The sequence below is a fragment of the Acomys minous genome (assembly GCF_964271855.1).
Source record: "Acomys minous genome assembly, chromosome: 17".
Lineage (NCBI taxonomy): Eukaryota > Metazoa > Chordata > Mammalia > Rodentia > Muridae > Acomys > Acomys minous.
In genome coordinates this window covers 58,484,109-58,504,427 of record NC_140500.1, presented here as the reverse complement: position 1 = coordinate 58,504,427, position 20,319 = coordinate 58,484,109, and the positions used below count along the sequence as shown (strand labels likewise).

Sequence of the window (20,319 nt, the reverse complement as noted above, 5' to 3'; positions counted from 1 at the left end):
TTTGTTTGTTTGTTTGTTTGTTTTGGTTTTCATGACAGGGTTACTCTGTGTAGTAGCCTTGGCTGTCCTGGAACTCTCTTTGTCGACAAGGATGGCCTCGAACTCACAGCGATCAGCCTACCTCTGCCTCCTGAGTGCTGGGATTATTAGACTCCAATTGAGATAGCTTTGGAAGAATGGGGAGACAGAAGGACCCAGAGGGTCCAGGAACCCCACAAGAAGACCATCAAGGCTGTAGATATAGACCCATGGGGGCTGCACAAACTCCTGTGCCAACCAAGGACAATGCACACAGTGAACCTAGACCCTCTATTCCTATCTACCCAATGAACAGCTCATTCTCCATGGTTGTGGGGAGAGCAGGAACTGCCTCTGACATGAACTCTGGTGCCCCTAGTTGACTACTTCCCCTTGGTGGGGAGGCCTGGTGGCAAGCAGAGGAAGTGGAATTAGGCTATCCTGATGAGACCTGATAGGCTGACACCACATGGTGGGGGAGGAGGTTTCCTTCTGTCACATGTCTAGGGGACCTGAATAAGAAGAAAAAGGGAGAGGGGGAAATGGGAAGATACAAGTGAGGGATAACAATTGGGATGTAATCTGAGCAAATTACTTCAAAAAGGAAAGAAAAAACCAAATGGTAATATTGCAAAAAGTAAAAACAAATAAAACAAAATAAAGGTGTGTGCCAACACAACTGGCCTGAAAAGAATCTTTACTATTTGAAACTAGCAAGTCACAGGGTGCTGGGAGGCCCCAAACCTTGTACTGAAACATCCAGTGCAATGGGACTGGAGAGATGGCTCTGCAGTCAAGTGCACTTGCTGCTTTTGCACAGAACCCAGGTGCAAGTCCCAGAATCCACATGATGGCTCCCAACCATCTGTACTCTAGCCTCACAGAGTCTAGCACTCTCCTCTGCCCTTCACAGGTACCAGGCATGCACATGGTGTACAGCATACATACATGCAGACCAGTACATGATACAGTTAAGGGAAAAGTGTTTACTGACCCAGAGAGAGAGAACATCCAGAGGCATCTGAGAGAGATCAGACCAAAGAGAGGAAGTAGTAGACTGAATGTGGCCAACAGACTGACCTGTCTGGGATAGAAATAGGAACAGAACACACACCCATACACACACACACACACACACACACACACACACACACACACGCAGAGAGAGAGAGAGAGAGAGAGAGAGAGAGAGAGAGAGAGAGAGAGAGATACAGAGTAGCCAAAATAGCAGGATTATGAGAATCACTAGTGGAGGTGAAGGAAGCCCATCAGCTGGAAGGACTTTACGTTGGGGAGGAGGTGAGAAAAGCTATGGGATGCATGGACTTTGAAATGTGTAGCAGGTACTTGTGATACTGAAGGACCCTGAAGGCCAACATGCACTTTGCTGTGTTAATAGGCACTGCAGGGAGCCATTTGTCCTTTCTGGAATGCAAGGGAATACAGTTTCCCTTTGACATGACAACTCACACACATAAGATAAAAATAACATGGGGGCTGGAGAGATAGCTTGGAGGTTGAGAGCACTGACTGCTCCTCCAGAGGTCCTGAACTCAATTCACAGGAACCTCTATAATAAGAGCTGGTGCCCTCTTCTGGCCCTCGGCTGTACTTGCAGGCAGAACACCATACACAATGATAAACACATCTTTTTTTAAAGATAAAAATAAATTACAATAATACACTGCCTGGGCTAGTCCCTCTCACTCACGCACAAGCAGAAGCAGGAGTTGCCAAGGCTAGTTTACAGGGATAGGCCTGTTTTAGGAGGTCCATGGCCTGTGTCAGTTTCTGGGGTTCCATCGAATGGCTCGTCCTCTGATTCCTTCTACAGGGATATACATTTAGCTGCCATGCTGTTTCCTCTCTTCATCCACTTCCACTGTCTATCCTATTCCCTTTCTCAGTGAGATTCAAGCCGCCTCCTTGGGTCTTCTTAGCTTCTTTGGGTCTGTGAATTGTAGTATGGTTTTCCTGTACTACATATATGGCTAAAGTGAGTACACACCCTGTGTGTGTTTCTGTGTCTGAGTTACCAACCTCAGGATGATATTTTCTAGTTCCATCCATTTGCCTGCAAATTGCTTGATTTCCTTGGTGTTTGTTTCTTTGTGTGTTTGTTTCGTTTGGTTTTTCGAGACAGGCTATGTTAGCCTTCGCTGTCCTGGACTCACTTTGTAGACCTGGCTGGCCTCTAACTCACAGCGATCCACCTGCCTCTGCCTCACAAGTGTTGGGATGAAAGGCATATACCACCATGCCCAGCGACGTCCTTGATTTTAATAGCTAAGTAGTATCCCATTGTGAAAAAGTACTATATTGTCTATATTAATTCTCTGGATGAGGGCCATGTCGGTTGTTCCAGTTTCTGAAGCTGCTATGAACAGTTGAATAAATGTCCTTGTTGTATGGGGGAGCATCTTTTAGGAATATTCCCAAGAGTGCTATAGCTGGGTCTTGAGATAAAGCTATTCCCAATTTTCTGAGAAAGCGCCAGAAAGATTTCCAAGGTGGTTGTACAAGTTTGCACTTCCACCAGCAATGGAGGAGCCTTTCCCTTCCTCCTAATCTTTGTCAGCATGTGCTGCCTCTTGAGTTTCTTCTCCTAGATATCTGATGGGTGTAAAATGGGATGGAAGGGTAATTTTTGAAGAGCTACAATACACAGTTTTACAAAGAGATTGAAGGAACAAATAGAATTGCTCTCTCATCTATACAGGAAAACACAACTTAGAACGATACAAGCTGGAGTAGGTGACTCTCATGCCACCCAGAGTCCTGCTGATGTCTTCATCTGGACATGGCAACCTCCTGAAACACAAGTAAACAACGTGTGTGTGTGTGTGTGTGTGTGTGTGTGTGTGTGTGTGTGTGTGTGTGTGTATCAACACTGAGGCATTTTTAGAGGTCAGGAATAAAACAAAATACCTGGGTATGGCCCCTTCACCTGCAGCCATGAGAAGGATGATTTGCTGTGTAGACAATTCAGGCTGCTTTTTTGTTTTCTTTTTGTCTTTGTGCTTTCGAGACAGGGTTTCCTCCTTGTCGACCTGGCTGTCCTGGATTGTTCTGCAGACCAGGCTGGCCTTGAACTCAGAGATCTACCTGCCTCTGCCTCCCTCATGTTGGGATTAAAGGCCTTTGCCATCATTGCTCAATTCTTTTTCTTGCTCATTTTCAATATATTAACTCAATTCTTCAGGGATACTGAGAAGGATTATATGCATGAGACTGCAGGCGCCCATTGGGGGCTCATATATTTTGAGTTTGAGTATTTGGTTCCCAGTTAGGCGTTAGGAAGGATTAGTAACAGTGACCTTGTTCAGAATGTTGTCACTGGGGTGGGCATTGACATTTCAAAAAGTACAGGCCAGGTGCTTTCTGTCTCTCTCTCTCTTTCTGTCTCTCTCTCTCTCTCTCTCTCTCTCTCTCTCTCTCTCTCTCTCTGTCTCTCTCTCCTCCCTCCTTCTCTCTGCCCCTCCCTCCCTCCCTGCCTCTCCTTCCCCTGCAGATCTAGATGTAAGCTCTCAGCTCCTGCTCCAGTGCCATGCATACCTGCTGCCATGCTCCCTGCCATGATGATCATGCACTCACCCTCTGAAGCTGTGAGCAGCCCTCAGTTCAATTCTGCTCTTCTATGCACTGCTGTGCACATAGAGTCTCTTCACAGCAACAGGACAATGACTAAGACACTGGGTGACTCAGCAGCACCAGTCTGGTGCTGGAATCCCAGGGAGGTCCTACAGAGCCACCAGTTTTCAGTCCACACTGGAATCCAGGAGTGGCTGCTAACACCAGCTAGGAGAGGGCTGAGAATCCAGGAACTGGCCAGTGAGAGGGAGGGCAAGCAGACAGAAAAGCACAAGATTCCTTCTTGTGTGTCTCTATGTAGGCTGCCAGCTGAAGGCGTGGCTCATTAGGGTGGATCTTCTGACTCAAATGATCCAGATTTAGGGTGAGTCTCCACTTCAAATAGTTCAACCAAGGAAAATCCCTCTCAGGTGCGCCCAACCTCCTGGGCTTCAGTTAATGCTGAGTTAAGAATTATCCATTTTTTATTTACTCATTTTACAGCCTGATCACAGGCCCCTCCCATCTCTCTGCCCATTCCCTCCCTCACACCACCTACCCCACTCCCTTTCCCATTCTTCTCAGAGAAAGGGGGTCCCCCATGGGTACCAAGCCACCCTGGTGCATCATGTCACAGCAGAACTAAGTGTATCCTCCCCCACTGAGGCCAGACATGGAAGCCCATTTAGGGGGAAGGGATCCAAAGGCAGGCTACAGAGTCAGAGACAGCCCTCACTTCACTTGTTAGGGGACACCCAGGAAGAACAAGCATGCACCTCTACTACATATATGTAGGAGGTCTAGGTCCAGCCCTCGCATGCTTTGGGTTGCTGGTTCAGTCACTGTGAGCCCCATGGGCCTAGGTTTGTTGACTCTGTAGGTCTTCTTGTGGTGTCCTTGACCCCTCCAGCTCCCTCTATCCTTTCCTGCATTCTTCCACAAGAGTCCTCAAGCATGGCCTGTTGTTTGGCTCTGGGTATCTGCATCTGTTTCCCTCTTCTGCTGGTTGAAGGCCCTCAGAAGACAGTTAAGCTAGGCTGCTGTCTGCCAGCATAGCAGAGTGTCAGTAGGAGAGGAGTTGGCTCCTCCCATGGGGTGGGTCTCAGGCTGGGCCAGGCATTGGTTGGCCAATCCATCAATCTATACTCCATCTTCCTCCCTGCAATTCTAGTAGGCAGGACAAATTTGGGATTGAAGGCTTTGTGGGTGGGTTGGTGTCCCTTTCCCTCCACTGGAAGTCCCCTCTGGTGTAGGAGGTGGCTATTTCAGGCTCCATATGCCCCATTGCTAGGAATCTCAGCTAGGGTCACCCCCGTAGACTGCTGGGAACCACCCCCTCAGTCACCTTTTAATGTACTCGCTGATAACAGAGTAGCCATCTCAGCATCCTAAGGTCAGCCCAAGGCCACCATGCACTTCTCCTTAACGTGAGAAGGGAATGGATGTCCTTGAGTGTCTATATGATGAGCTGTGGAAGGAGAAAGTCATTAGTGTTAGGGAGCAGGTGGAAAGGGAAGCTCGCTCTCCACCCCTAACGTGTGCCGGTCAGTGTCCACATCCAACTAACGGACAACACCTTGGAACGTGTTGCTTTAGATGGTACATGTCACCCAATCATGTGTTTGAACATTGGGCCCCAGCAGTGGCACAGTGTGGGGAGGGTGTGGACCTTAGGAAGTGGGGCCTTACAGGAGGAAGTGGGTCCTAGGCAGCAAGGAAAAATGGGTACAACTAACTGGCTCAGGTCCCTACTTGCAGGCTACCTTTAAGGCAGAAACTGAGGAGATCAGTGTGGTTGGTGCGGAGACATGGTTGGTTCTTTTCTTGCCATGACATCACAAGGAGCCATTGTGAGGAATGATGGATACCTGGCTATAAATAGAACTCACTGGGGCTAGGTTTTGTCCTTTAACTGTGGGAGCTGTGGGTAGATTGTTTGGACGGTTGGAGAGTTGGCGAATCGCTATACTTCTGAGCTCCACTAGGACTTCTAGCGCCTTGAACCTCAGCAGAGTGAGTTTCCTTGGGAGGCTGTTGGTTATCTGGCTTTTGCTTTTATTTCCTCATTTCTTGGTTTCAGGTTTGATTGTGGTTACTTTTGTTTTTGTTTACAATCTCCCATTTTTATTCTTGTAATCTTTATCTCATTCCACTTTGATTTTCTTTCATTATCACAATTTAAAAACATGTATTAGAGTATATTAACTAACAACATATGTAATCTCACAGTGACATTTCCTCAATGTAAAGGAGAAGGTTGAACACATTCCCCTGATCACACTGCCTGCTGCCCGCCCTTCCAAGTCCCTCAAGGATTCCCTTTTCTGTTCATCTCTTTACTTTCCAAGTAGAGTTCAGGTCATGTGGACTCCTGTTCAGAGGACTGACAGACAGACACACTGGATGGTCTCATAAGGAAGGGAGCCAATGTGTCCCTGTTTTAGCAGAAAGCAGCCTCTGAGCTCTTTGTCTTAGGATCTTCCCTGTAGTTCAGAAATCAGGACTCCATGCAAGGGCTCGAGACAAGAGTCAGATCCCATTCTCTTCAGCGTAATAATGGAAAAAGGCACCTGGAAAAGACTTTAAGGCCATCATAAATGTGGATCTAGAAAGAGCCTGTTCTCTGAGTAAGGACAGGACTTCCCCGGTGAGACTTACCGTAGCCTGTGCCGCCAACCTCCTCTGTCGCCCTCCTTCCTGTAGCTGTCCTTTCATGGGATAACTTCTATCTTAAGGAGGGCGATTATGACATGAAGCTAGTGTATTCTCAGGGCCAGGAAATTGGGCGATGAATCTGAAGTAAAGGATCAAGCCTTCACTTTTGAGTTCTGCTGGCCAAACAGCTCAAAAAAAGTGTCTAGGCACAAAAGTTGGTGTGTGTGTGTGTGTGTGTGTGTGTGTGTGTGTGTGTGTGTGTGTGTGTGTGTGTCCTACCAAGGCTATCCTGGAACTTCAATCCCAATGCTACAATATTAAGAATTGAGGTCCTGCTTCTCCTTGACCATGCGGGAACATACAAAGTACTGGATAGAGCTCTAAAGCAGGCATGTTACACACTCGATCTGCTGGGATCTGGATCTCGCCTCCCCAACATCCAGATACATGGGCCATCAATTTCTGTTGTATTGAAGTGACAGAACTAAGACAATTTGTCTGAGAGCAGAAGGGCCAGGATATGGCTCCATCTCCACATCTGTTGTCTACAGAGTTCTCTGGCTGATGGGTGTTTTGATGGTTATTTTGAACATCCCTGCTCACTGTCTTCTGGTATCCTGGGCTTTGGTAGAAGTCTCAGGCCTAATGGGGATCATGTGATGAATAATAACATCATCTTTCTCTCAGCCCCACAGAGGTTAGTCCCAGGCCCTGGGGTAGCATGAGAAACAGTATTTTGTCACAACTCCGAGTATAGCCAGGAGCTACCATCCATCAGCACACACATCAATCTGAGTTTAGAGAAAGTGAAACGGAATACTTTGAGCGTAGACAGGATGATCGTAGACAACGTAGTCGTGAAGGCCGGGGTCCAAGTGAAAGGCAAAACACTGTCCATTTATTAACAGGAGATATCAGAGCTCGTAACTGAAGAGGGCCAATGATCTGGAGCCTGTTGCCATTCCTGTGATTCCTCAATGGATTGTTAAAGTGAAAAGGGTGCTTCTTAAAGTTTGGGTGTCAAAACTCTCACAAAGGACCAAGTGCTGGAAAGTTGATTCCCCAAGGTGGCACCATTTGGGGGAAATTGTGGGCCTTGGTCAGTGGGCCTAGCAGGAAGAATTGGGTCCTTGGGCAACACTGGGGGCAGCCATTTGAGTGAAACCAGCTTCCTCAGGGCCCTACTGCCCCACTGCCCAAGACCAGCCTTCCTGTCTTGGGTCCAGAAAGTTAGGAAATCTGGGGGTTGGGGGATGTGCCCAGCCCTCCTCGGTCCATTTCTTGCACTTACCTCACAAAGAGCCATTGTGAGGAATGATAGGCACCTGCCCACTGAATGCTCTGGCTGAGGCTGCCTCCTGTCTTCCACAGCAGAAGGTGGTGAGGAGTTGGTGAGAGACTGGACTTCTGCGCTGCTGAGGGCTGTGCCTTGCACTTTCAGAAGCTGACAGGAATTCCTCGTAGTGAGTATCTCTCCTCTGTTTTCTAAGGTAAAGAGCATTTGACTGTTTTTAGTTTATGTGAATGAGTATTTTGTCTTCATGGATGTCTGTGCACCACTTGCCTGGTATCTTCCCTGGAGCTCAGAAGAGGGAGTCAGAGTTCCAGGACCTGGAAGGACAGGTGTTTGTGAGCCACCATGTGCTTGTTGGGCATCAAACCTGGGTTCTCTGGAAGAGCTGGCAGTGGTCTCAAGTGCTAAATCATCTCCCATCTGTTTTTTCTTCTTTTTTTCCCCCTTTAGTTTCTCGGGACAAGGTTTCTCTGTATCCTGGCCCTCTGGACTCACTCTGTAGAGCAGGCTGGCCTCGACCTCACGGAGATCCACCTGCCTCTGCCTCCCGAGGGGTGAGATGAAGGAATATGCCCTCACTGGCTTGTGCCATGGGTTTGAATTCTTACCTCACTCTTTATCATTATTTACTTTATTTTGGTCTATTTCCCTTCATATTCTAAGCCTTTTCTAGGCATGGAATAACTGTACCATATAAGCAATTGAGTTATGACAAACACAGGAACACCTGCAATGCCCTTTGCTCACACTAATCACGTGACTAACCGTGCTGTGGTGCTTTCTTCTCCCACTTCCTCCTCCACATTCACAGTAGCCCCTTCTATCTTCAGGACCGCTTCCTTCCCCCAAATTCCACATATGAGGAAAAAACAAGGAACAGTTACTTTCTCTGTAAAGCAATCTGCTGTGTTAGGTCCATAGATCCCACACTTTTGTCCTTCCTTATGGCTGCCCAGGACTGTGGGATGCTTGCCCCTGATTCTGTTCCTATTCTCTGTTGTTTGTCTGTCTGGGCATGCAGAGCACTCCTTCAAAGGATGCTGTGAGCATATCTTCTCCATAAAGGATGGCATACTTTGATGTTGTTGATTTAGGAGAAGTATTATGCACAACTAAGGATTTTCTCATCCATGTTCATTGTGAAGTAGCATTTTATTTTATTTTATTTTATTTTATTTTATTGGCTAGGCTTTTGGTTTTTTTTCCCCCTAATTGTGGCATGAAGATTTGGGAACTGTTACGTCCATTTCTCCTTTGTGGAATTTTAGGAGGTCTGACATTGTTCTTCAAGGGCCTGGAATGGTCCAACGAAATTTGCCTGGTCCTGTGCTATCTAATGAAGATTCGTTTTCATAAACAGTTCAATCTTCTTACTTTCTCCTTGCACTTTAATGTCTTCTCTAGGTGAAATTATATCTAGGAATTTCTCCATTTCATCTGCATTATCGAATTCATGAAAGGGACACCCTGGGTTTTAAAAATCGTATTTATTTAGGAGTGATGTGGTCTGGAGAGATGGTCCAGCACTTAGGAGCATGTAATCTTCTTGGAGAGAACCTAGTCCTACACCCAGCACTCCCATGCCAGATCATAACTACCTGTAGTTACACTTCCAGGCCCACTTCTAACCTTCATGTTTATATAAATCAAGGTATAAAGAATTATATCACTATATTAAGTGACATGTAGTACCTGTGACTGCACTTGTGTGTGTGTGTGTGTGTGTGTGTGTGTGTGTGTGTGTGTGTGTGTGTTTGTGTGTGTGTATGCCTGGGCACACAAGCGCACGTGTATGAGTCTCCTAGGAGACCAGAGATCTAGGATGCCTTAGAGTTGGAATTAGGGCAGTTAGAAGCACCTGACATTGGTCCTGAGAACCAAATCCAAGGCCTCTGCGGGAGTAGCACAGCTGCTGGGCTGCAGAGCAAACTGCCTAGGCCTGACCCGCTGGGGTTCTGGGTGTCTGTTTCTTATCAATTCCTCTTGAATCTGACTTTACCAGTGCCTTATTTCCCAGGGTGTGTTGAGCTTCCCAGGGTCCTTTCCAATAAGCAGCTCTCAGTTTCTAGGATCCTTTGTTTTGTCCTTGCAGTGTGCAGTTGATCCCTATCAACCCGATCTATGGTGGGCTTTGCTGTCTGCTGCTTTGAACATGCTCTGTCCCTGTCCTCCTAGGCATTCTGAGTGCCTCTTAGGTCATCTGAAATGTTTGCGACACTTTTCCCTCTTCCCCAACCCCCGTTTTATTTTCATTTTTGCCTTTTGGATCTAGAAATCATAGTTATAAACATCTCCCTGGGCCCCATTTTGACTGTTTCAACTTTCTCATTGCAAGTTTGGTTCTAGCCATATCAAGGAGGGCCTGATAAAGCAGGGAATGGAGGCCTGCAACTCCACGGAAAAGACCTTTATGAGAGATTATAAAATGATCACAACCCTGGGACAAGGGCATTTTGCCAAGGTCAAACTGGCCATACACCATGACACAAGGACCTGTGTGGCCGTAAAAATTCTTAGAAATACCAGGAAGACAGCACCTCTCATTGCGAATGAAATCAGCACTATGAAATTGATTTCGCATCCAAATATTGTAAAGCTGTTGCATGTCGTCCAGACGCAAAAGACCACCTACCTTGTGATGGAGGTTGCCGTACTGGGAGAGCTGATGGAGCACATCCTCCTACGGGGGTCTTTAGAGGAGAGCGAGGCGTGGAGACTCTTTTCGCAGATACTGCAGGCGGTTCAGCACTGCCAAGACAATTACATTTGCCATAGAGACATAACAGCCAAAAACGTTCTCATCGACAGCAGGGGGAATGCCAAGCTGAGCGATTTCGGCCTGGCCCGTCACATCAGTCCTGGACAGAAGCTTCTGGGGTTCTGCGGCACTCCGGTCTACTGCGCTCCGGAACTCTTTGGAGTGGAGGAATATGACCCATTCCCCACAGACATCTGGAGCTTAGGGGTTCTGCTCTTCCTCATGGTGGCTGGGTGCTTTCCCTTTGAAGATAGCTCTTTCGAAATCTTGAGGGAGCAGGTCAGCTCTGCCATCTTCACCGTTCCTCGGCATGTTTCAAGAAATATTTACAATGTCATTGTCCACCTGCTCGTGGTCGATCCCGCCAGGAGGCCCACCATCGACCAAATCATGGGGTGCTTCATGCTCAGGGGCAGAGAGGCTCACAGTCTCCTGGGCACCACAAGCCCGAGGACTGGCGGGCCTTTGAGAGATACGTTGTATGAGCCTGAAGAAGGCATCCAGTCTAGAGGAGACCAAGAACACATTGAGGTGATTGCAACTTGCCCGATACTGCAACCCCAGTCACCTGGGGAACACTGTTGCCACCATCAGGCCAACCCCGTGAAACCCAGGCAGCCAGGCACTGTCTATCAGGGAGGAGATATTCACACCGTCCCAGGTTTCCTAAGGAGAGCTACTGAGCCTGAGCCTGGCCCATCTAAGGCCCAGGAGAAAAAGGAGGAGAATTATTCCAGGCAGGGTGGCAGAAGCCATACCATACCTGCCACCCTGTGCTCCCAGCCAAAGAGGACCCACCATCGCCATGTATCCCACCTGGGCTGCTCTGTGACTAATTCCCAAATAAAGGAGAATTTGTCACACTCCATGATTGGCTTATGTGGAAGCCTGAACGCAAGTTCCCAGGCCTTGTTATGTCTAAAAACCAACTCTGGTAGACCAGACCAGAATGAGTCTATAGCTCACACAGAGAACTATATGCCCTCCTGCAGTATCCGCGAGAAACTCTGCGACATGATAGAAGATGCCAGTACGAAAGTCTCTCCTGCCTCCTCTGGTGTCAAATGGCTGAACATGACCTGCATGGAGTCAAAAACCCTCACACAGGAAGATAATATCAAGTGGGAATCATACTTTACCTGTGAAGAGGCCCCGAAGCAGGAGCAGGAATTGTACACCACCTGTGAGGAGGCCCCGAAACAGGAACAGGAATTATACACCACCTGTGAGGAGGCCCCAAAGCAGGAACAGGAATCATATACCACCTGTGAAGAGAGCCCCAAGGAGGAGCAGGAATTATATACCATCTGTGAAGAGACCCCCAAGGAGGAACAGGAATTATATACCACCTGTGAAGAGGCCCCCATGGAGGAACAGGCCATCACTCCCAAAGGTGTTATGACCGTGGAAGAGGCATTCAAGCAGGTAGAGGCCTTCATTGAGGAAAGGATAGTCTGCCTGGAAAAGGACGTCCTCCAGGGAAGGAACACCATCCAAGATGAGATCATCACCCATGAAGAGGCCACAACGGAGGAAGAGGTCATCACACATGGCCAGCCTCAGGATAGCGAGGCAGCTTCCTCCAGGCCCCGGCGTCGCCGCTGGAAAAGGGTGAAGAAGACAATCGTGAATGGCCTCAGGCGGCTGTGCTGCTGTTTGCCCCCTACGGAGAGAAGGCATGCCTCTTCTAAGAATAGGACTCCAGAGGAAAAAGATCGTGGAGTCACCCACAGAACCAGGTGGGTGCATTCATTCATTTCATGTTCTCCATATTTTTCCCTCCTGGCCTCTGGGACACAGGAAGACTGTGCCCACTTGTCACTAAATCATTGGTTATTCAGAAAGACCAATCCCATAGAAACCCATCAAGTGTGACCTCAGGCTTGTTGAACAGAAAGTGGACAGCACAGATGCTGACCAAAGCAGGGAGAGGAGGAGGCGGGGACATGGCCACAGGAAGCAAAGGTTCCTTGGAGAGGCGGTGGGGTGCTGGAGGGCCAGTGCAGTAAGTCACTAAGAGTCACTAAGAGTCACTAAGAGTCTCCTACCCATGTCTTTCTGCTTTGAAGTCCTGAAGAGGACAAGCCCCAGCTCCATGGCTTGTGAGCCATGGGTTGGGGATCGGCCTGGCTGAGATTCGGAACGCCCTGCGGGGAAGCCAGGCCAGATGTGCAGGAGCCAGTGTGCTCAGGGATCCCGGATGCACAGGGAGAGCTGTCCACCCCAGCGCAGATCTCTGCAGGTAAAATCCCCAGCAGCAGGAGTTGGCTTGCCACTGGGTCTTGCCCAGAGAGGAGGATGGGGTGCAGAGGTACCCTAAAGCTGTATGTGCAACATTACCCCTTGCCTTGTCCCTGACTCTTTGTAAACATCAGGGATTTCCCTAGGGTAGTGACTTGTCCTTTGCTCCCTGTTTCTTGGCAGGAAACATGATCTTTTCCACCAGGTGAGACTTCTCTCCCCACACAGGTAGTTCCTAGTCAGCCTGTCCCACCTGCCCAAGATGGGTTTCCAGGTTGAGGATGAGGCCTACCAGGGCCCCTATGGGACTCCTTTAGAGGGCAGCCTCATGCTGTCCTTTAGCCAGAGACTCCCACACACCCCTAAGCCATTACAGGTTTCATTGAGTCCTCGGACCCGACTCAGAAGGAAGCTTGGGAAATTCACAGCTGTGGAGTGACATCAAGGGCACTTGTGCCCTCTCTTGCCATCAAGTCTGTCCTCTAGTTCCTCACATCCTGCCTCTCTGTGCTTGCTCCTTCAGGACCACCAGTCACACTGGAAGCTCCATCCCACACTCACCAACACGTGCCACAGCATGAAGCTGTGGGAGAGGTTGTCACCAGGGTTCAACTAGAGACCCTTGTGACGGAGCAGGACCCTGCTGTGAGCCCTGCCTCACACCAGCTTCAGGGCTCCACCGGGAGCCTGCAATCAGCTGGACAAATGCACAAAGTTGCTTGAATTTCTTGAGACTTGGCAGGTTGCATAGGATTGCACAGGTAAGCAACACTGCACACCTTGAGAGAGCTCTGGAAAGCCTTCCCTGTCCATCCCACTGTCACATTGGCCAGATTTTATCTTCTGTGCCGTTCTCCCTAGACTGTGCTGGCATTGGTCACTGTGGGAGTGACAAAGAAGTCTGTGTAACTGACATGGATGGTGCATCTGTCAAAGTGTCCCAGGGCAACAAGGGTCCTGGCATAGTAGTCCTACGGGGTTTTCTAGATTCAACATGTCCAGATAGTGTAACTACTGTGAAAACCCAACCATGTTTCTAATTTGGTCTGTTCTCTGAGTGATGGGAAGCTCACAGGATGGATATTTCACTTGCCTAATCGGAGAAGAGAGGGGTATCATACTACACTCTGGGGTGAGGATTGCACCCCAGGGTCTCATGCTCCCCACCCCACCATGCACACCTATGGGAAGTCCATTCCATAGGATTCTTTGCTGGCCTCAGCCACTGGACCAGGCTGAGCTTCTCACCCAAAATCCAGGGGAACATCTTGGCGACTCCTTCAGCCTGGAAGGAGAGCTGGCCAGGCATCTCGATCCCCTAAAACACCTGGACTGCTCCCTGCCCTCCGTGCACAGAATATGGAGCGTCCTGGTCAGTCTGTCTCTGTTTCTGTCTCTTCATGTACATAAGCAATTTCCTGGCATATCTCAGCTGCTCTAGCATTTCTTTCTTTTTTGCTTTTTCTTTTCCTTTTTTTAAAGATGTATTTATTATGTGTACACTGTCCTACCTGCATGTACACATGCAGGCCAGAGGAGGGCATCATCACATTATAGATGGTGGTAGCCACTATGTGGTTGCTGAGAATTGAACTCAGCACCTCAGGAAGAGCACTCGGTCCTCCTAGCCTCTGAGCCATCTCTTTAGCCCTTCTTTCCTTCCTTCTTTCCTTCCTTCCTTTATCCTTTTCTTTCTTTTTCTTTTTTTGTTTTTGGGTTTTTGAGGCAGTGTTTCTCTGTGTAGGGCTGGCTGTCCTGGAACTCCCTCTGTAGATCAGACTGGCATTAAACTCAGAGACCAGCCTGCCTCTGCCTCCTGAGTGCTAGCATTAAAGGCTTGCACCACCATTGGCCAGCAAGCTCCACTTTCTTAAACAGGACCCACAGGGAATCCCCTAACACTGAAGATGACCTTAAGTGACAAACCCACAATGCAAACAGAAAATACAAATCACAAGTGGTAGAAATAGACACACAAAATTAAAACATAATGCATTGAATAACTCACTCTGAATAACAGACTCACAGATGCCAGCGACAAGAACACATTCCACCTACAAGAGATCCAAGTGGGCTTCTGTTCCTTGACAGTGCTGCTAAGGTGTCACGTGCACATTTCCCTTTTCCTTTCTGACATTGGTTCTTTCTCCTTCCTTAGGAAGAACAGTATTACTGGGAATTGTTTTGTTTACTGGTTTTAAGTTTCACACAGTCTCAATCAATAACTTGGGGTGAAATGACATCAATGTAGACCAGGCTGGCTTTTCCTTCCTGAGGACCCTGCTCCCTCAGTTTCCCCTTAGGAGCACTGGAACACTGTCAGCATTTGGCTTTCAGTCAGGGTCTCATATCTCAGGCACTCCACCTTGTAGCCAAAGATGCTCTTGAGCAGGATCCTCATCTGCCTCTCTCTAATTTCCAATGGCAAACATTCCAGATTTCAACCACTCTGTCCTGTCAAGCATGAAAAGCTCAAGGCCAGTGTAGGCAAGAATAAGTCCAGGCTGAGTGGAATGTAGAAAAATATGCAAATTATAAATATTTGGAAGCATCCGATCTGGACCCCGGGGTGAGGGAGATGTAGGTAAAGTGGAAGAGTGCAAGGAAAGGACCTTGTGAAAAGCTGACATGCCAGCATCCTTGTCTTCTTAGGCCTGCTAGTGAAGAGAGGTAGATGTGGAAGCTTGCAGCCTGAGGTGACTAAGATACACTGTCTCAATAAATATGGTGAGAAAGCATTTGATGAATATTCCTGGCCTAGGTGTGTGCTCAGTGTGAGGATACACACACACACACACACACACATACACACACACCCGCACCTCACCTCTGTGGTCATGGCTGGACCATGCACAAATACACATATTCCTTTTAAAGTTTTCTAACCTGGCCTTACCCTTTCCTTCTCACTAATGTCTATACTTTATACTCATTTCCCTTTTTCCTTTTTTTATCAAATCACATAACTTGGTTCCCAAGGTGACCTATCATTTCCTTTCAATGAGATAGCCTTTTCTTCCCCTTCAATTGATTTTACTCCAGTATTCTGTGTACAGTCCAGGCTGCCAAGGGCTGCTGATCCTCCTGCCTTCAGCCAACTGATCCTCAGAGATATAACTGTGTTCCTCGCCTTTGTGATTGTTTTTTTTTTTTAATCATCTATGTAGTTGTGGATGACCTTGAATTTTTACCTCTTCTGTCTTCAGCTATCAAATGTAGGGGTTACAGGATTTACCCACCAAGCCTTGTTTCTTGGTCCTGGGGAACAAAGCCAGGCCTTCCTGCACACTGGACAAGAGCTGTCCCAGCTAGTAGTCTGACTACTCCTGTAGCTCAGGCTAGCCTGGGGCTTCCTATGGAGCTGAGGAAGACCGCGAATTCTTGATCCTCCTGCTTCTATATTCCTTCTATGGAGTTACAGCTCTGCTCCACTGGCCTTGTGTTTTCATTCTTTTTTATGTTCTTCCTTCCTTCCTTCTTCTTCTTCTTCATTTTGTTGTTGTTGTCGATTCTTCAAGACAGGGGTTCTCTGTGTAGCCTTGACTGTCCTGAACTCTCTTTGTAGACCAGGCTGGCCTCGAACTCAGAGAGATCTGCCTGTCTCTGCCTCCCAAGTAGTGGGATTAAAGGCATGTGCCACCACCGCCCGGCCTCTTACTTCCTTTCTAGATTACCTATTTTTTCCTACTTGGAGTATTACGAAGCACTACAAACATGAGGTCTAGCCAGACTTCCCCCTTCCGAAGATTGTGAGCTGTGAGCTTCTTGGGAAGAAGGGAAAGAGGCTGTCCCAGTGCCATGTCCTATCAAGAAATCTCAGGTTGGTGTGCCCAGTTTTCAGGACTATGTCCTTTCTGTGTTCTGACTAGCAGCCCTTAAGTTGATCTCATTGGATTCCTCTATGTAGCAGCATCGGAGAGAAAAGAAGGCAGAAGCCACTAAGAAGCCCTGACAAACCCAGGAAGACTGAGCATCCCCTCTGCTGTTTGAAGGTCTAGTCCCCTCAGCCCTTGGGCGATCACATCCCCTCACATTTAGCCAGTTCTAGGGAGGTGGTGGATATTTCTTAGGACTAGATGCTAGAGCTAGGATGAAGCTGTATGCCTGGAACCCTAGAACTCTGGAGGCTTAGACAGGAGACTAGCCATAAGTTCAAGGCCAGCCTGGGCTATATAGGGAGCTGTAGTCTAACTTTGATGGCAGTGTGAGACCCCTACTCTCAAACAACAAGTGAGCAACCGGCCTAGTGCTATATCTCGGTGTGGTGTGCCTAGCATGCCGGAGGCCCTGGTTCTTTCTGGCCCAGCATAACACAAACTGAGGTGATGCATGCCCCGAATCCCGGAATTAGGGGCAGAGACAAGAGGATCAGGCAGTCGAGGTCATCTTCCAGCACAGAGTTTAAGGTCAGTCTAAGATGCATAGCACTCTATTGAAAAACAAGCACCAGCACCACCCAAATCTTAGAAATGAGTGACATAGTGGCTATGACAACCAGATGTTCTTTGTGGACCAAAGTCTTACAGGACGGAGAGAAGAAAACTGGGCGTCCAGATTTGCAATAATGCTTTCCTGGGCTCACGTCTGGAATTGGCCTGAGCATTGAGTTGTTCCCCACTGCTCAGAGGTGAGATGCTCATTAGGTACCCCCTGCTGGTCCTGTGGGAGGCAGTGGGGAGCTATGCAGACAGGGCCCCCTGCTGGTCCTGTGGGAGGCAGTGGGGAGCTGTACAGACAGTGTTCCCTGCTGGGCCTGTGGAAGGCAGTGGGGAGCTGTACAGACAGTGCTCCCTGCTGGCCCTTGGGAGACAGTGGGGAGCTGTGCAGACAGTGTTCCCTGCTGGGCATGTGGAAGGCAGTGGGGAGCTGTTCAGACATGCTCCCTGCTGGCCCTGTGGGAGACAGTGGGGATCTGTTCAGACAGTGCCCCCTGCTGGCCCTGTGGAATGCAGTGGGGAGCTGTTCAGACAGTGCTCCCTGCTGGCCCTGTGGGAGACAGTGGGGATCTGTGCAGACAGTGCTCTCTGCTGGCCTTGTGGGAAGCAGTGGGGAGCTGTGCAGACAGTGTTCCCTGCTGGCCCTGTGGGAGACAGTGGGGAGCTGTGCAGACACTGCCCCCTGATGATCTTGTGGGAGGGAGGGGGGAGGAAGGTTTGCAGAGCATGGAGACCCCCACCTGGCCCAATAAGGAAGGCTGCTGGCCCAGCACCTTCTCACAAATCCTGAGGTTTGTACCTCCCCCTGGGGCCTTTCTAGGGCAGCACTGTGTCAGTGCACCTGCTTTGCTGGAGTCCCTGCTTCAACTCATGACAACAAGAGGGGCTGGGGAGGAGCTTGTTCTGTTTCCCCATCTAATAGGATTTGTTGTCCTTCCTTCCTTCCTGTTTCTCATCCAGACCAATATGAAGGAAGAAAGTTCCTTTCATACCTCGGCTGCCAACGGCATGTCCCTGGAAGAAGATGCATTGATACTCTCTGCTGTCCCTGCCCCTGCTCTCCATAACGAGAGATGGCTGGGCTGCAAGACATAGTGTGAACTCCACACCCTGGGTAAGATTTAGAAACACAGGCGGGCTGGGAGGATGACTCGGCCAGTCTGAACAGTGCCGCCATCCCATGTGATAGGTGAGTTAATTCTCCAGATTGCAAGGAGAAGAGCTGGCACGCTGCCTGAATGAAGCCTCTCACCCAGCACTTGGAGATGGAGGTAGATGCATCTCCTTTTTTACGTATTTGTTTGTTTTTTTCAGACAGAGTTTCTCTAGTTAGCCCTGACTATCCTAGAACTCACTGTATAGACCATGCTGTCCTAGAAGTCACCAAGATGCCAATCTTCTGCCTCCTGATTGAAGGCACATGTCCCCACCACCTAGTCAGATAGGTGTGTCTCAACCTCCATGGTCTTGAGACTGTCTCTGCCTGAAACAGAAGGTGTAGAGAGCCTGGGAAGTGACATTTGAGACTGAACACATGTACCACACATGCGTAAGTTTGAACACACATGTGCATGTATACAAAATCACACATGCACAAGCACACAAGTAAACACATAAGTACATGTGTCTGTATACACACTAAGCAAAAATAGTGATAAGTATGCATAAGTCAGTTCAAGCTCCAGGGAGCCCTTTGGAAGGCCTGACCTCCTTTCTGCATCATGGTGGTCAAGATGTAGGAGAATGTGACATGAGGTGTTGCCAAGGACACTAGGGTGCTCTGCTAAGGATGCTGGGTTGTTGACAGAGCCCGCCATGCCAAGCTTTGGGCAACCTTATTAATGCTCACTAGATTTAGTTTGTGGTCTGACAAGGTGATCCCAGATTGTTAGCACTGAGTCACCTGGATGTCTCACCTCTCTGCAGCATGGGACCCATCACCTGTCAGAAGCCGAGGCAGATGGTCCTGGACAAAAGAGAACAGGACATACGGATGAGTTCTCCTGACAGTAACCAATAACCCCGTGCCCCAATGCCCAAGTGTTTGCAATATGTCTTTTTTGTTGGAAATAAAATAACATTGGTAAATTGGCTTTTGTAGTTTTCAGACAGGGTCTTTTATGTGCATCTCTGCATTAGCTGGTCTGCTAATGTGTAGCCTGTGCCAGCCTGAAAGCTGAGGCAGTCTGCCTCAGTTTCCTCAGTGACTGGGATCATAGGTGTGCTATTTTAGTGAGAATTTTGGGTTCTGTAAAGATCCAGTTATATGAATATGTTTTTGTTTTAATCCCTTCTATGAGAAATGGGGCTGCCTCAGATTCTCCACAACCACTAGCTACAATCTCATGCTGTAGGAGGGGCATAATTGTTGGCATCTGGAGATACATTGCCTTTAGAGTTCTAGGTACGTGAGAGGGAAAAACGGGGGAGCCCTAAGAGGGCTACTGGTGGCTGCTGCTTCCCCTGCAGCTGCTGGTCCCTGCTGTTGCTGCTGGATGGATTGCTAGACGGCTACATTGCTGATTGGAGATATTGTAATGATAGAGATTGGACTTTCCCCAAGGAACTCAGTGCCCTTAATCAGAAAGAAGGAGTCCACATTGATCTATGCCCCACCCCCATCTCTAACCTTTCTTGACTGGCTAGTGTTTGTGGTGGAGAAAGATGGTGGAGATAAGAATCCAGTAAAGTAGCTCAGATGCCCAGTTACATAGTGCAGCTAGGCAAAATGGAAAGCTTGGTTTATATTGCCACAAGGGAAGAAGCAATGAATATTCTGCTTCAAGACATCAGCAAAACCATTTATTGTGGCTCCTGATACTGGGTTCCTTCTTACTTTGCTCCTAGAGAGGATTTTCTATTTTCTCCTCTTCTTTTTCCTATATTCTGTTTCAAAAATTTTGGGGTAATGGTTGAGCAGGTTGTAAAAATTTAAGTGGATAGGAAGGGCATCTGAGAACCAAAAATGAATGAAAAGGGAAAGCCAAAAGGAGACTCTATTCTCTCCTTTCTGAAAGGCTTGTAGAATTTTGTTATGCAACTGGAGAGGTTGGGGTTAGAAATGGAATCACTTGGATAAAGAGAAAGGCATAAAAAAAAAGGGAGAAATACAAAGCTCAGACCCGAGGACTGGGCTAGAGAGCAGGAGCTTCCAGCAGAATGAAATATTTAAACCTGTGTAGAAGGCAGATCTCAGATCCACATAGCACCACACACTTGTGGTTTCAATCTCCTGGGTTGGATGGAGGAGCAAGGAGGGTGGCCAATAGGAGGGGGGAGGCCATGCATGGTGACAGGGTTAAAGAAAGCAGCCCATTTTGAGAGAAAAGGTTAATCTTGAGACAACT

General features: G+C 48.3%; 1 protein-coding gene and 3 long non-coding RNA genes across 4 annotated transcripts in view; 3 read left to right on the top strand and 1 right to left on the bottom strand.

Moving 5' to 3' along the window:
- Positions 1-5,470: 5,470 nt before the first annotated feature.
- LOC311587921 lies at positions 5,471-10,067 on the top strand. Its single transcript, XR_014776010.1, has 3 exons — positions 5,471-5,601; positions 7,615-7,706; positions 9,873-10,067. It is a non-coding gene; the product is annotated as an uncharacterized lncRNA (long non-coding RNA).
- A 283-nt stretch (positions 10,068-10,350) lies between these two features.
- LOC311587927 overlaps positions 10,351-20,319 on the bottom strand; it is an 85,673-nt gene continuing 75,704 nt past the window's right edge. The window contains exons 3-4 of the long non-coding RNA XR_014776015.1: positions 18,889-18,938; positions 10,351-10,800 (exon numbers count right to left, since the gene is read on the bottom strand). This is a non-coding gene — a long non-coding RNA (uncharacterized lncRNA). The remainder of the gene's footprint in view (positions 10,801-18,888; positions 18,939-20,319) is intronic.
- On the top strand, positions 11,686-12,452 carry LOC311588186 (uncharacterized protein). The gene is made up of 2 exons (XM_084765673.1): positions 11,686-12,034; positions 12,365-12,452. Exons 1-2 carry the CDS (start codon positions 11,694-11,696, stop codon positions 12,399-12,401), a joined length of 378 nt encoding a protein of 125 aa, XP_084621799.1. The 5' UTR covers positions 11,686-11,693; the 3' UTR covers positions 12,402-12,452.
- LOC311587920 lies at positions 16,067-18,243 on the top strand. Its single transcript, XR_014776009.1, has 4 exons — positions 16,067-16,356; positions 16,444-17,163; positions 17,933-18,086; positions 18,162-18,243. It is a non-coding gene; the product is annotated as an uncharacterized lncRNA (long non-coding RNA).